At 51.5% G+C, this 16267-nt stretch overlaps 1 protein-coding gene and 1 long non-coding RNA gene across 3 annotated transcripts; one reads left to right on the forward strand and one right to left on the reverse strand.

The window, feature by feature from the left end:
• Positions 1–885: 885 nt before the first annotated feature.
• Bcl3 (B cell leukemia/lymphoma 3) lies at positions 886–15248 on the reverse strand. 2 transcript variants are annotated; one of them, XM_006539487.4, is made up of 9 exons: positions 14861–15248; positions 12471–12624; positions 4829–4937; positions 3919–4123; positions 3744–3832; positions 3481–3558; positions 1920–2087; positions 1566–1683; positions 886–1354 (listed from the first exon to the last, which is right to left on the reverse strand). In XM_006539487.4, exons 1-9 carry the CDS (start codon positions 15099–15101, stop codon positions 1296–1298), a joined length of 1221 nt encoding a protein of 406 aa, XP_006539550.1. In that variant the 5' UTR covers positions 15102–15248; the 3' UTR covers positions 886–1295. The 2 variants fall into 2 exon arrangements, with proteins under 2 accessions (XP_006539550.1, NP_291079.2); NM_033601.3 differs by having other exon boundaries at positions 886–1480; positions 14861–15179.
• Gm16174 (predicted gene 16174) lies at positions 9009–11042 on the forward strand. Its single transcript, NR_166534.1, has 2 exons — positions 9009–9197; positions 10869–11042. It is a non-coding gene; the product is annotated as a predicted gene 16174 (long non-coding RNA).
• Positions 15249–16267: the final 1019 nt, after the last annotated feature.

Genomic DNA, 16267 nt, shown 5'->3' on the forward strand with positions numbered 1-16267 from the left:
CTAAAAGTTGTCCTCTGACCTCCATATGTATATGTGTATACACATTATATATTAATATATGTATATATTATATATTTATTATGTTTTTATAATTTGTATATAATATTGTATGTTAGACTTTATATAGCTATATAATATACTTATATGGTATATATATAGTTGTAAGTAATTATAATTTAAATATTATACTTATATATTAGGTAATATTTAAAAATATCATAAACATATAATATTAACATATATGATACTATATATTATATAATATATTAATAAGATATATAATTATCTATAAAAACAATTATAATTATAAGTATATTAGATATACTTATATATAAGTATACTAGATATACTTATATATAAGTATATTATAACTGTATAATATATTATATTACATAATACATTTAATATACAATATATACTAATATTGCATATTATATATATAAGTATCTATTATGCTTGTAATATGTGATGTAAATATATATTATATCAAACTATCCATTATATATGTCATATAACATAAGTATATATTGTAATCATATATATAGTCATATATCACATATATGAATGATATAAATACACACACACACACACACACACACACACACACACACACACACAAATGCTTCTTTAAATCCAAATACCGTGGTGACACACAAATTGCAGAGTCCCTCAGAAATATCCACAGCCAGAACATTCTGGAACCATATAGCATCTCTGAGGAAGCTGTCACAATGTCCTACTAGTTCACATCACCACCAAAGCCGTTACCAGCCCTAGACCCTTTGCCCCAGCAGAATGTGATTCAGAGTCACTCAGTGGGCAGGCAGGTCGGCACCCACAAGCACCTGGTGCCACACTTGGTTACAACAGATGGAAAGCAAGGGATATGATACAAAAATAGTTTATTACAAAAGAAATCTGACCCAAACCTAATAATTTACACTGTGATCAATGCCCTCCCAGACCCCTCTGTTTCTCTGGGTCCCTCAGGGTGGAGGGTGGCAGAGGAGAGGCTGGCTGTCCTTTGGTTCCTCCACTCAAAGAATTGAGTATCTGGTGGATTCCAGACAGGGAACCTGGGTGCCTGAGATTAAGTGGGGGCTGAGAGTCCTGGGCAAGGGGCGCGATTGGGAGGATCTGTGCTCAGTAGTATGTGCATGTGCCTTGGTGCAAAACCTGGTCCCGAGGATTGGGCGGGGGGAAGCAGAACAAGGTCCTCACAGTTTCCAGAAGAGTGGTCCCCACAGGGCAGGGAGGCCCCTCCTCATGAGTCCGGGTCTGCCCCCCCATCCGTCTCAGCTGCTTCCTGGAGCTGGGGAAGGGGGTACGGGCCGGCCAGGGCCTCGGAGGACTCCTGGGAAGGGCAGGAAGGCAGGTGTAGATGTTGTGGGAAGGAAAAAGTTTTGGGGAGTCGCGGGGAAGCCAGGAGCATCTTTCGGGGGAGACAGCGAGGGTGAGGAGCTTGGCGAGGACTGGAGGCCTGTGGAGGGAGACCAGGGTTAGGGCAGGGAGAAGCCTGCTGAGCTGCTCTAGGGTCCCCAAGGCTCCCAGTTGCAGACTCTCACCATTGGAGCTGAGACGACTGCTGCTCTCGGGGGAGTTGGTGGCACTTTGGTCTGGGGATGGCTCAGGCTGTGACCCTGAAGCAGCCCGAGAGGCCTTCCCCCTTAAGATATCAATGACCTGTGGGAAAATGAAGGTCACCCCAAGGCCATTGCGACCTTTATTCATTCTTTCTTCCCCTTTCTTCCCTCCCTCGACCAAAGTGTCCCGGTGAGGATGTGTAGACACTTCCTTTGCTTTGTGACTCAGTTTCTCCTCACAGCCTCCCTTCCGGGCACTTTTGTTACCTTGCCGGCCTAAGCTCACTGACCCTCCCCAGGCCTGCGTACATCCGGGGCCGGGCCCAGTGCTCTCACCCTGCGGCTGCGCGCCACCATGAGAGGTGTGTCATTGTGACAGTTCTTGAGGCCGCTGTCAGCCCCGCTGCGCACCAGCGTGCGCACCAGAGGCAGAAGCCCGCGGCCAGACGCAGAATGCAGAGCCGAGCTGCCAGAATACATCTGAGCGTTCACGTTGGCGCCGTGCTGTGGGACGGAGAAATTCGAGTCAAGAGTCACGTGGGCCAATGGCCTCGCTTGGCCTGGCGTCAGCTAGGTGAAGGGGACGGACAGGTGATCACAACTAGGGCTCATTCCGACAGCTAGAACCTGAAATGATTCTGGACATGGGGCTGTGTCAAAAATGACGTAGGTCTGTAATCCTAGCACTTGGAGAGTGAATGCATGAAGATCAGGAGGTCAAGGTTAACCTGAGCTAAAAAGTGTGTTGAAATGCCTTGGCTACATGGGACTCCAAGGAGGGAAGCTAGGAGAAATCGGCCCTCTCCTAGTCTCTAGGAGAGACTGTGGTCCAGTTATGCAAGGGAGGAAAAGGTCTGTGACTCCAGATGGTATAGATGGAATTAGGGCAGAAGGACAGAGGACATGGTGAAAGACAGAGGCAGGGTTAGTATGGCATCCCAAAGCGAAGCCTAGGCTGGCAGGGCAACAGGAATGGACAAATTGGCATCCCAGGAAGTGAAATAAAAGACTTGAAAACCAGCCATGCGTGCTGATAGATGGCTCATCAGGTAAAGGGGCCTGCTGTCAGGACTGACCTGAGCTCCATCCCCAGGGCTCACATGATGGAAGGAGAGGACTTCTGATGCCCACACACTGCCCTCTGACCTCCACAATATAGCCAACCAAATCTGATTTTTAAAACAGTCCAGGTATGGTGGCATACCCCTTCAATCCCAAACACTTGGGAAGCAGAGGCAGGAAGATCTCTGAGTTAAAGGCTAGCCTGGTCTACATAATGAGTTATGGGACAGCCAGGGCTCTGTAGTGGGACTCTATCTCAAAAACAAAACGAAACATCCCCCAAAGCCCCCCAAATTAAAAAAAAAAGTCTTGAGGGATAAAGAGATGGCTCATTGGTTAAGAGCACTGGTTGGTCTTCCAGAAAAACGGCGTTTGAATTCCAGCATTCACATGGCAGCTTACAAACGTTTGTGATTCCAGTTCTAGGGACTCTGATGCTCTCTTTTGGCCTCAGAGGACACTGGAGGTACCGGGTGCACAGACTTATATGCAGGCAAAACACCCACGTATAATCAAAAAAGAAAGCTGGGTGGTGGTGGTGCACACTGTTAAGCCCAGTACTTGGGAGGCAGAGGCAGAGGCAGGTGGATCTCTGAGTTAGAGGCCAGCCTGGGCTATGAAGCGAGTTGGATTGCACGCTAGTCAACTCTATAGAGTAAGACCCTTTCACAAACAAACAAACTTGGAGTTGCAAATGAGATACTGAAGAGAAGAATCCGAGTCAGAGGCAGAACAGCAACCAGGGTTTGAATTGGAAAATGGGGTCCATGCCAGGAGTAGAAGTGACAAGATGGATTGGCGCCAGACATGGAAGAAGCCAAAGATGGGTACTAACCAGCAGCAGGAGTTGCACCATGTTCAGGCTGTTGTTCTCCACGGCGTGGATGAGTGGGGAGCGGCCGCTCTTGATATCCTGCGAGAGGACAGGTGTTTCAGTCTCTCTCTGAAGGCTCTGAGCATCCCTCCCTCTGGTCCAGCCTCCAGCGCCTTAACTACGTGAACATTTCTGCCACCCTGGCGCCCTTCGCTAGCTCCGCCTCCTGAGCCACACCTCCACGCGCCAGACCACGCCCCTCGCCGGCTGCCTGGTTGGCTCACCACTGCATCGATGTCCGCGCCACGCTCCAGGAGCAGCAGAACAGCCTCCTGGCACCCGGTGTTCACGGCCACGTGCAGGGCAGTGAGCCCTTGAAGAAGGGGAAGCCACAGTCAGTCAAACCCCGGCTTGGGCTTGAATGGTGTCAACCTCACCTTGTCCCCTCTGGGGACTCACCTTCATAATTGCGAACCTCCAGGTCCACGGAGCCTGAGGTTGCGCTGTCCAGCAGGGCCTGCAGGCAGCTGGGGCTGCGGTGCTCGCATGCCAGGTGAATTGCAGTCTGGCCGTGACGATCCAGGGCCATGGGGCTGGCACCAGCTGTCACCAAGAGCCGGACCATGTCTGGTAATGTGGTGATGACAGCCAGGTGGAGCGGGGTCTGGGGAATAGTGACAGTGAGGGATCAGAGTAAAGCTGTGCTCTCACCTCAGGCTTTTTGAATCTAGGGATAGAAGCCTACGCGACACCTCTCCCGATTCAAGAGAGTCAGAGACTCTTTCGTCTTCCTCAGAACCCAAAAGTCTAACTTCAATAAAGCTTCTTTTTCTTTTCTGTTTTTGGATGGGGGGAAATGTTGGGAGATAGGATGTCAAGTAGCCCATGATGACTTCAGACTTGCTATGTAGATAGGATGGATGACTTCAAATTCCTGAGACCAAAGGAGTGAGCTGCCACGCTGGTTTTGGTTTTGTTTGCTTCGATTTTAAACATTTATTTACTTTATATGGGTGTGTGAGCACGTGTGTGCCATAGTACACTTGTGGAGGTTGAGGGATAAGTTGTAGTGAGTTTCGAACTCAGGTCACCAAGCTTGGCGGCAAGCACCTTTACCGGTTGAGTCATCTCACTGCCCCCACAGGTTGTTTTTGTTTGTTTTTAGACACCATTTTGCTGTAGTATAGCTCAGGCAAGCTCTCCATTGCTCACGTTCAGTTCATGTTTAGTCTCCCAAATGCTGAATGACAGCTGTATGCCACCATGCCCAGCTCCACTGCCCTCTTGTCCCAGGATGTGGATGCTGGCTCCCCTGCATCCTTCCTCTGGGGACCCCTCCTTCGCGGTGCCCAACTCCCGGCCACCTCACCTGCCGCAGGTTGTTATGGACGTCTACTTCGCGGCTCCCAAGCTTGAAAAGGCTGAGTATTCGGTAGACAGCGGCTATGTTATTCTGGACCACAGCGATGTGGAGAGGCCTGAGGGGACGATGGGACAGTCGCTGGGATTAGGGGCTGGTCACTGGATTGTTGAAAGTCATGGTGGGGTGCTTTTGGTCATTTTTAACCACCTGGGAACAGCCCAAATTCGCTTTCTTGGACATTAATTACAGCCCCCCAACTCCTGCCTCCCAGCCCCTGAGCTCTCTGGCTTCTATTTGCCCTGTCAGACTGTCACATCAAAGCCAGAGGAACATTTTCAGATACATCTTCCTCCAACTGCTAACTTGATCACAGGTCCCATGTGAGTTAGTAAAAAACTGGATAGTGTTTGGTTTCAGTGGTGCTAGGAACAAAACCCTTCTACTGGCTAAGCAGGGGCTCTAGCACTGAGCCACGCCCCCAGCCCCTCACTGGGGGATTCTAGGCAGGAGCTCTAGCACTGAGCCACACCCCCCAGCCCTTCCCTGGGGGATTCTAGGCAGGGGCTGTACCACTGAGCCACGCCCCCAGCCCTTCATTGGGGGATTCTAGGCAAAAGCTCTACCACTGAGCCACGCCCTAGTTTTCACAGGATTTTTTTTTCCTGACAGGATTTTAGTATATAACACAGGCTGTCCCTGATCTCACTCAATGTCCCAGGCTGTCCTCAACTCTGTGATAATCCTCCTGTCTCCTGATTACAGGCTTGACATCACAAGTGTGAGTGAGTGTGGGTCTACGTATGTAGCTCAGAGTGGCTTCAAATTGTCAATTCTCCTGCCTCCGCCTTGCAAGGCTAAGTCATCTTGTCTTCCTCTTCCATTTCCTTTGACAGCATCTCTCCACACTCTCTCTTCCTTCTGCTCTGAACACATTGGCCTCCTTGCACCTAAGACATACCAGCCACACTTACTTCCTGGGACCTTTTTGTAGGTTCTTCAGTGTGCCCGGAACAGGTTCCTTAGATATCTATAGGGCTTACCACCCTCATCCCTGCCTCTGCTGAGGTACTATGGCAGACCCACATGCCTTCTCCTTTCGTCTACCATAGTTGCTTCCAGGTTGCTCTGTGGTTCATTGTCAAGTTTGTCACCATTTTCTTCCTGAATCTCCCCATCAAAATAATGTCGGCCCCACTGGGCAGATGCCGTTCCCTGTCCAGAGCTTAGGAGGCTCTGACAGAGAACAAGTGTGCTGTGACTATGTGCTGATGACAGGTATCTATCCCATATGTCACCCTGAGTGCTTCGTGACTACTTCCCCAGCCTCCCCGGGGCCATAGCTTCCTTATCTGTGAAGTGAGGCATGCAAACTCGTGGTCAGGTCTCTGCCTCATATCAGGTTCAGCCTTCCAGGGCTGTCTGTGGAAGGGCCAGGTATGGTGGGTCCCATGCTGTTTGTTTTTCCAGACAGGGTTTCTCAGTGAGGCCTGGCTAGCCTTGAACTCACAGACAGCCACCTGCCTCTGCCTGGGATTAAAGTCATGTGACACCACTGCCCACCTGGTGACTCACACTTTTAAACCTAGCTGTCCTGAGGCAGAGGAAGGAGGTTCTCTGTGTTTGACACTGCCCTGGCCTACCTAGTGAGCTCCAACCAGACAGGGCTGCGGAGTGAGAGCTATCTCAGAAGAATAAAATAAGGAGGAAGGAACCATGTGGGAAGTGGGTCATGGCTCTGGAGCTGGGTTTGGCAGTTTAGAATGTCCTTATAGCGTGAAGGATCCACACCCCAGCTCCTTGAGGCCTTCCTTTACATACAGCATGGCAGTTATCTTTACTGGAGAGAGCTACTCACCCAATGATGCCTAGAGGTGATCACTGTTCCAATTTCCCAATCCCTCATCTAGGGAGGCCACATTGCTCCACCATTTCCTGTGGGGCACCTGAAGCCCTCTTCAGATCCCTCAGCGACATCCCCACTAAAGCACCTGCTCTCTTTCCAGGGATCCCAGACTAGAATAACCATTCCCAGCTGAGGGCAAACAGAAGGATCACATATGTACGTGGGGACAGGGGGAGACAGGCTGGCCGCATGCTCTCATGCCTCCTGGCCTTTGTTTTTCATATTTGTGAGTGTGGTGCACACGTGAGCATGTGTCCTGTGTGTGTCACTGTCTTCCCTCAAGCTCTCCACTCTACTTTTAAACTTTTATTTATTTCTGCTAAAACCAGATCTTGGTTTGACCGATAGCATGGAACTCGCTCCAGAGACCAGGCTGGCCTTGAACTCAGATCCACCTGCCTCTGCCACACGGGGACTGGGATTAAATGTGTCCACCACTGATACCTAGCTTTGTTTCTTTGCTATCCGTTCAAGCATGTGTGTATGCAATTACTGTGTGTGCATTTTTTTCGACAGAACATGTGTGGAGGTCAGAGGTCAGTTCTGTCTTCCCCCACCATGTTGGTATTGGGGATCAAACTCAAGTTGTCAGGCTTGCATACAGATAGATCCTCTGCTCTCTAAACCATCTCACCAACCCCTCCACCATAGTGTTTTCATGATTTCCCTGTTTCCCCCCTGTGTGTGTCTTTGCACATCTGTGTGCACACATGTCTTTACACTTGTGCGAGCGCACACTTGAGCTCACAGATGTGTGTTGACATCAGAAACGATCCCCCATCACTCTTCCACCCTATTTTTTGAGGCAGGATCTCTCATTGGACGGAGCTCCCTGACTAGTGAGTCTCCAGGCTCTTCCTGCCTTTCCCTTCCAGAGGTGAGATTCATCCCCAGCTTTTCACTGCAGGTGCTGTGGTTCCAGCTCTATCTATACACTTGAGCAGCAATGCAATTCAGGCTTCTGTGTTTACTCTCTTAGTTAGCTTCTAACTACATAGACACGCATAACGACCCACCGAACACCCACCCATTGAACTGTCAATCAGCCCTGAATGACCTTCATTTAGTCTCTTTACTACCCAATCACAGTGGCTGTACATCTGAAAGGAGGATGTGGAGCTTGAAGCTAGCTTGGGGTACGTAGAGAGATTCTATTAACAAAACAATGCTTCTGGAGCAGGGCCGTGATAGCATCTTTAATCCCAGAATTTGGGAGGCAGAGACAGGTGGATCTCTGAGTCCAAGGCCAACCTGGTCTACAGAAGGAGTTCCAGGACAGCAGAGAAACCTTGTCTCAAAAAACAATACAGTCTTTAGATTCAGTACAATGACAGCACCTGCCTAGAATCCCTCAGTGAGGGGCTGGGGGTGTGGCTCAGTGGTACAGCCCCTGCCTAGAATCCCCCAGTGAGGGTCTGGGGGTGTGGCTTACTGGTAGAGCCCCTCCTAGAATCCCCCCCAAGAGGGTCTGGGGGTGTGGCTTAGTGGCAGAGCCCCTGCCTAGAATCCCCCAGTGAGGGGCTGGGGGCGTGGCTCAGTGGTAGATTCCCTGCGCAGAATCTAGGCTAGGAAATACAAAGCTCTAGGCTTCATTCTAATCTATACGCACGCACGCACACACATACACACTGCAAGTTCATTAATGGAGCATCTACTTTCTCACCTGCCAGCTGCCTCTTACTAACCGGATTCTTGCCAAGGCAGACAGGTACAGTGAGCATTCAGAATCTACAGATCACCTCCCCACATTATTCTGAGGAAGTGCTGAAATGTCGCGGTCCAATAGGCTTGGGTGAGGGGGTGGGTGGATCATACTGCCAGAAATGCAAACGGTCCCTAGGAGGGCCCGGGACAAAGTACCTCCTGCTTGAGTTTGGTTTTCCTTCCTACAATAGCGCCTATGGCCGGAACAGATTACAGTGGGCGAATTCCTGAGTCTAAATCCCGATGGTTGAAAGCAGATGGAAATAGAAAATGCTGGGGGGAGGGGCGGGCCCTGAGTCCCTCCGCGTTTGGCTTCTCTGAAGAGGGATGCAGCATCTCCTTAGAAGCGTCACCCGCTTGGCTCCCTCCCGGCGCGGGCGGGGTTAAGCGAGGGCAGAGGGAGCGAATGATTTCAGAGAAACCGTCCAGGCTTCAGTTCCCATAAACGCGCGGGCCGCAGGGGGTGGGGCGGGGCTGGAGGAAGTGGGGACGGGAGGGGCGGCCCAGCCCTCGGACTTCCAGTAACAGGTCTGTGGGGCGGGGCTGGGCTTCCTGCTCCCGGGGGAGGGAAGCCTGGCCAGTCGGGGATCTACCCGGTCAACCCCTGGCATCCAAACTTCCACTCTTCCAATGGGGGAGAAGGGAGGCAGAACCCCAAGTCCTCAAGCCTGGGGCAGCTTCATTGGGTCCAGCCTTCAGCTGGTTTCTGGTCCCCCTATCCTGGCATCCGTACCGAGGGCTTTCTTGGAATCTCAGAAAAACATTGTCGTAAGTCAACTAGGACCCCAAGTGGTCCCTCTCCTATGTTCCTTGGAGGGCCCAGGAATACAACGCCCCAATCTTTATTTCAGGTCCTCAGGCACAGGCGGCTTCACATTATTACAGCGCGTCCGGGCTGTTTGTAAAGTTTGCTTGCTTTCGGGAGCATAGAGGCTATTAAGTGAGGGCCAAGACCCCTGAGCCACCACCCCACCCCTGGTTTAGCCTGCTATTCTGTTTTGAAATTCTGTACTTTTCTTTAAAATGCATGGAACCACTCCCGTTTTGTTTTAAGACTGGGTCGCCACCCTCCAGCCTCAGTTTCCCTAGTGCTGCAATTACAGGTACACACACCCCATTTCTTTCCCTATATCCCTTGAAGATGGAGGGATCCCATACTCCAGTTCCGGCCCCGAGACCTTAAGGCACACACCCCGCTCGCTCCCTTTGCAGAGATTTGCAGTTTCCTATTCCTGACCTCTGGGGGTTCTGGATGGCCTTGCTCTGGAGCCCAGGCTAGCCTTCCTCCTGAGCTTGCTGGCAGTATTATAAGCTGGAGCCACACAATGCTGGCTCTTTCTGAGTCTTGCTGCCCTCCACGCAGTCAAGGCTCGACCAGAATCTCTGGGATCTAGACTTGAGGTCCCCTGCCCAGCCTCGCTGCCTTCCCCTCCCCTCCTCCAGCCTGTGTGAAGTGGGGCTCGTGGCTCAGGCAAGCTGGGGCCAGGCCCGCTGCCCATTCCGGTAAGCCCCAGCGGAAGGGGTTAAGGTTGGAGGGAGCACCGGGAGGGGCAGGCTGTGAGGAGTGGAGGATGCTGACGTGGGGGAGGCTGAGCAGCTGGGCTGCGGTCAAGTTGTGCGGGAAGGGATTTCCCCGAGGCGGCAGCTGAGGCAGAAGTGTTTGCGTTGGGGGAGAGGGAGGAGGGGCTGGGACTGGAGACAGCACTCTGCTTACCAGACCACAGACAGCTCAGCCCTGAGGACAGATACAAATTAAACCCTCTCAGCTTTTAGCCCCTGGGGTGGGAGGCAGATAGAGTTGATTGAGCCCTTTAAGGACACTTTCTCCTTCTTGAGCCTACAGCCTCCCCAGGGCGGCTCTGTTCAAACAGTACCTACTCAAGTATTGAGCGCTTACTGTTTGCCCAGCCCTGTTCTGTGTACCTTGTGTATACAGGGTTGTGAAAGGTCTATGACCAGGCCTGGTTTCCAAACAGAAACTGAGGCTCCACAACAATCAAGCCAGCTATTGAGCCTTTCTCTACACAAAGGGCCTACTGATTTCTGGCTAGGGCTTCCAGACCCCTCAAACCAATTCTCACACGAGGGTTCTTTAGAAGTCATTTCAGCCAAATGCTAATCCCAGCATCCAGGACACTGAGGCAGAAGGATTGCTATGAGTTATAAGTTGGCCTGGGCTACATGGTGAGTTCCAGGCCAATCTGGGCTACAGAGTGAGATCCTGTCTCAATTTAAATGAAGAAGCTGGACATGGTGGTACAGGTTTGTGATCTCAGCATTGGGAGATATAGAAGCTGGATCAAAGTTGTCCTAGGCTAGGTAGTGCGTTTCAGGCCAGCCTGGGCTACATGTGACCTTTACACAACAAAACAAAGCATTTTTTTTTTTTTAAAAATCTCTTCCCAGAAGGTGCATACTTATGATTCCTGTTTTTAACAGAGAGGGAAACTGAGGCACAGAGGAGGAAGAAACAGCCAGCTGAGGTTCACGCCCACCTTGACTGAGCAGCAGCAGTCAACTGCATGGAATGTTCATTCTATGCTCCGCCCAGGCCTAAACCCTCCCCTGGCTCAGCAGATACCCAAGCAATAAATCAGAGAATTGGGAAATCCACCATGAGCATGAAGGAATGACGTGGACTAGAGGAGAAATTATCCAAGTGTGTGTGTGTGTGAGTGTGTGTGAGAGAGTGTATGAGTGTGTGTGACTGTGTGCATGTGTGTGTGTGAGAGTATGTGTGTGTGCATGTGTGTGTGAGAGTGTGTGAGTGTATGTGTGAGTGTGTGTGTATGTGTGTGTAAGTCGTGGAGAGTGGAGCGTCCTGTTGTGTGAGTCCTACCTCAAGTTTGTGAATGCGAGTGTGCACGGACCCTGTGAGCTCACCCACTACACAGGAACAACAATGATGCTAAACAACACTCAGGTGGCTTCTGCGGGGCTGGGCTGGAACCTGGGCCTCCTCTGCCTGCTACTCAAGCAAGCACTCTCAACTATGCTGCATCCCCAGCCCCTCCTTTTGTTTTTCTAGTCCAGGCTGGCTGTGAACTCATGAATTCTTCAGTCTCTACCCTTAGCCTCCCCAGAACGAGGCTTACGGGTATGCACAGGGCGCTCTAGCTGAAGTTTACTGGACACATGATGTACGACACACCAGACTCCCTTCTCACATGTGTGTGTGTGACACCTCCACAAAATCAGCAGATAAAACAGTTCCCAGAGCTGGGTGTGGCAGCGCGCACCTTTGATCCTAGCACTCAGGAGGCAGATGAAGGCATATCTACGTGAGTTTGAGGCTAGCCTGACCTACAGAATGAGTTTCAGACAAGTTAGGGCCACATAGTGAGATCTTGACTCAAAAATGGGATAGGGGCTAGAAAGCTGGCTCAGTGGTTAGGAGCAATGAGTGCTCTTCCAGAGGACCCATAGAAGCTTACAGCATCTATAACTCCATTTCTGGGGGCAGGGGGACCCAATGGCTTCTTCTGGCCTCCTCAGGCACCAGGGATACACACACAGTGCACAGAAGCTCACAGGGACAAGCACCCATATAAATAACAGTAAAAGAAGTGAAAATAAAGATATATAGTTTTTGTTTGTTTGTTTTTCGAGACAGGTTTCTCTGTTTAGCCCTGGCTGTCCTGGAACTCACTCTGTAGACCAGACTGGACTCGAAACTCAGAAATCTGCCTGCCTTTGCCTCCCAAGTGCTGGGATTAAAGGCGTGCACCACCACTGCCCATCTTATAGTTTTCATATTTGGATTATGATACAAATTCTGAGAGGGTGGGGGTGTGGCTTCCTGTTAGAACAAGCACGGAGCATGCACAAGGTTCAGTTTCCCACCCCCACAACCAAAAAGAAAACAAGTCACTGTCCCCCCAAAGCAGTTTTAGCCAGTGAGTGCTCTTAAGTGCCCATTGTATGTAAAAGGAAACCAAGTGTCAGAGACAGAGAGTGTTGCTCAGTGGCAGTGGCAGTGGTGGCAGAGCCTGATATCCCCTGTCCTGGAGGTCTGAGCTCCTCCCAGACCCTGTCACTTACGTGTCTCCATCCTCATCCACCCGAGTGGCCATGGCAATATCAGCTGAAAGGGGGTGTTCCATGGGGCATATCATGGAGTAGGGGTGAGTAGGCAGGTTCAGCAGCGGAAAGTGGGGGGCCATCGTCGGGGTAGAGTAAATGGGCATCAAAGGTCCTGGTAGAGCAAGACAAGAGGAGACCTGGGTGAAGCCAAACCCACAGGCCTTCGTCCAGGGGGGTCTCTCTCTTCAGGTCTTAGCATCCTCCCAGATTCCCCATTCTCAATCTTATGTAGCCCAGGCTGACCTTGAACATCAAATACAGCTGAGGATAACCTAGAACCCTTGATTCCTCCTGCCTGAATCTCCTCAGTGCTGTCCTGTATCACTTCACCTACTATTAGATTTTTTTTCTTTAAAAAATAGAGATTTATTTTCAAAGTTTCTATGTATGTGTGTGTGTGTCTGTGTATGTTTTGTGTACCACATTTGTGCGTGTGCCCACAGAGGCCATTAGAGGGCGCCAGATCCTCTTAAACTGGAGTTAACAAGCAGTGGTAAGTCCTCACAACATGGGTTCTGGGATCTGAACTCAAGCCCACTGTAAAAACAGTGAATACTTTTAATGGCTGAGCCATATTCCCTGTCCCAACCCCCCCCCCCCCCACTTTTTAAAGATCTATTTTTAGTCACTACTTTTTAAGGCTGTATTCACTTTTTTAATGCATATGAATGTTTTGCCTGAGTGTGTACCACATGCCTGCCTGACCCTCTCAGAGGCCAGAAGAGGGCATTGCATTCTCAGAACTGTGAGCTGAAAGATGTGGATGCTGGAAACAAGCTCTAGTCCTCTGCAAGAGCTCCAGAGGCTTTTAACCACTAAACCACCTCTTTGGCCCCCATCCCTTCTTTGAAACGTTGTGTCACTATGGAGCCCAGACTGGCCTCAAACTCAAAAAGATCCTCCTGCCTCAGCTTCCCAAATGCTAGGATTACAGGCATGCAGCACCATGTTGACTACCCCAGGTTCTGTTAGCTTCTCAGACTTGGCCCTCAACACCCAAGATAATGTTCTTGTTCGTGCCCCTCCTCCCTGCTCCTGCACCCTCCATCCCTCACCTCTAACCTCCATCCCTCACCTCTAGCCCCCACCCCTCACCTCTAACCCCCACCCCTCACCTCTAGTCCCCACCCCTCACCTCTAACCCCCACCCCTCACCTCTAGCCCCCATCCCTCACCTCTAGCCCCCATCCCTTACCCTAACCTTCATTCCTTATTCCTATTCCTTCCTACATCACATCTCTTCTCTCACAAATGTCTGACCTCCATCTACAGAAAGGACCCTTAAGGGCAGAGAGAGCCCTGTCACCACCCAGCAGGGGACTTCAGTTATAAGATTACACTGTGAGTAATTAGCTGAAGGAATAAATGACAAGCTAATATCTGGGTGTAGGGGATCTGGGGAGTTGGGGCTGTCAGAAAACTTGTCCTTTAGAACCCTTTTGGATGACAACGTTGGGAAGGGTCATTGCACAGATGGGGAAATGGAGGGCAGGGTTCTCATCAGATGGAGAAGGTCTCTTGTTACATAGTGTCCTCCTGCTGGAGCATGATAGGTAGTAGCTGAAGAACCTGGAGGGCCCAGAGACCTCAGCAGCGCTGGGGTATTTAGCAGATAGTAATGTGCCTACTGCAGGTGGATGTCCCTTCCTGGATATAAAAGTTGAAGAGAAAGGTATCCGGTTTCTTGCTGTCTGACCAGCTCTGGGGTTCCCTTTCTAAAGTCCCCCCTTCCCAGGTCCCCGAATCCCTCTCCTTGGACCGAAGCCCTTCAGTTTCTAAATTCCTTGTGTTCCCTCTCTTAGAACCCTCAGTCCCCAAGCCTGCCCCTAGGGCCACCTGACCCAGGGACACTTGTGAGTGCTCACAACTAGCCTGCAGAATGCAGTCACTATCGCCCTAAGACCTCGGTTCCCAGGATTTTAACCTACCGTATCAGCCTCCTTGGATCCTGGGTCCATTTCTATTCATCTCCCCATATCTGCTTACCAGAACCCCAGTTTCCAAGGTCCGAGTGACGATTATTCATAGTTCTGAACATCTGGTCTCTCCCAACCAGATATTCTGCGTCTCTGGAGTGTCTTGGGATCCCATATCTGCGACACTGGACGCTGTCTTCTGACCCCCATTCCCCAAGGCCATTTGACCCTTGGGCACCTGCCTGGGTGAACTTCTTGGCACGCCCATGGCTGAGCTCCAGGGCCTCTCAACCTCTTTCCTAGCTGTCTTTGGGTCATCAACTTGCACCCTGGAGTCCCAGCTACCAGGAACCCCAACTATTTGTGTCCTGTGTTCTGCTGACCTTAGGTGGCCCCCACCCGGCCCTGACTTTCATGGGGGAGGCCACTCACCCTGGTAGTAAAGGGCCTCCGGCCTGGCCACACAGTGGGGGGGCCCAGGGACAACCGGGACGTCGCAGCCGCTGCGCAGGGCGTCCAGGGGTCCAGCGGGGCTGCGCGTGGTTGCGGGCTCTGGGGACGCGGGGCGCAGCGGGCGTTTGCGGAGTGGCAGCGCGGCGCCCGGGGTGCCCTTGGGCCGGGTGCGCAGGTCCACGGGCCCCTCGTCCATGGCCCCCGCGGGGCATCGGGGCATCGGGCCGCCCGGAGACGCCGGGGCGTGCGGCGAGCTCGGCACGGGAAGGCGGTCTCGCCGGGCAGCGGGACTTCCCCTGCCGCCGACTGAACTGAAGGGACTTTTGTCAGTCGGGGCGGCGCCCGCCTCCCGCCTCCCCGCCCCCGGGCCCCCGGGGCCACCCGTCCGCCCCAGGGGTTTCCTGGACCCGCGTCTCGGAGGCGGAGCTCCTGGTCCCCACCCGCCACTCTGCTCATTGTGCCTCTGGCCGGGAGCTCTGTCTGGGTCTGAGTCCTTGAGATTCTCACATCTTCTGTCTGTCTCTCGCTTTGTTAGACTGGAGCTCCTGTAGCCCAGGCTAGTCTCGAACTCACTATGTAGTAGAGGGTGGTCTTGAACTTCTGTTCCTCCTGTTTCAACCTCCTGAGTGCTGAAATGACACTTGCACTACTGTGCCTTGATCTATTTGTCTGTCTGTCTATCTATCTATCTATCTATCTATCTATCTATCTATCTATCTATCTATCTATCTATCTTTCCAGCCAGCCAGCCTGCCTTCCTTCCTTCCTTCCTTTCTTTTTTTCTTGGACCATGGATCGAAGGCTAGCCTTAAATTTGCTGTGTAGCGGAAGATGACCTTGAACTCCTGATCCTCCCTCCTCTACCTCCCATCTCGCCTGGGACACCATAACCGGCAAACGTTTCTGTTGGCTGGTGGGGGGGGGGGGAGGCTCCTGCGTGCTAGGGATCCATACTTCTAAGCCCCTCCCCCAAATCCCCCATCTCTGAATCTCTTGGCTGTGTCTGGCGATCGCTTCTACTTTTGTGAGCACCTTCCCCTCCCACTGGTCCCATCTTTCCTTTAGTATTTCTGACTCTTTCAGCCATCTCCCTTAGTGCCAACTCTGAAGTCCTTAGAGGCCACAGGGTTGCTAGGGCATGGGTCTGAATCCTGAGTCCTACTTCCTCTTGGGTGACCTTGGCCATGCACTTCTCCCTCTGAGCCGTTTCCTTTTTGCAATGCTGGAGCCTAGGAGCTTGTGCACTTGAGCGATCTCCCAGCCCTCTTTGCGTTCCGTTTTAAGACTAAGCTGTTCGGACTGGCTTTGCCTTTGTTCTGTAGCCCAGGATGGCTTAGAACCTGAATCTTCCTGTCTGAGGTGGGATGCAGGTCTGCACCATCAGGG

This window comes from Mus musculus, chromosome 7 (assembly GCF_000001635.26).
Source record: "Mus musculus strain C57BL/6J chromosome 7, GRCm38.p6 C57BL/6J".
NCBI lineage: Eukaryota > Metazoa > Chordata > Mammalia > Rodentia > Muridae > Mus > Mus musculus.

Bases quoted from the DNA above. Each gene is read 5' to 3' on its own strand.
- Bcl3 (NM_033601.3), bottom strand. From the start codon at position 15,101: ATGCCCCGATGCCCCGCGGGGGCCATGGACGAGGGGCCCGTGGACCTG. The intron at 4,938-12,470 runs GTAAGTGACAGG...TCGTCCCCTCAG, and splicing joins GTGGATGAGGATGGAGACAC to GCCTCTCCACATCGCTGTGG. The intron at 3,833-3,918 runs GTGAGTCCCCAG...CCCTTCTTCAAG, and splicing joins GGAGGTTCGCAATTATGAAG to GGCTCACTGCCCTGCACGTG.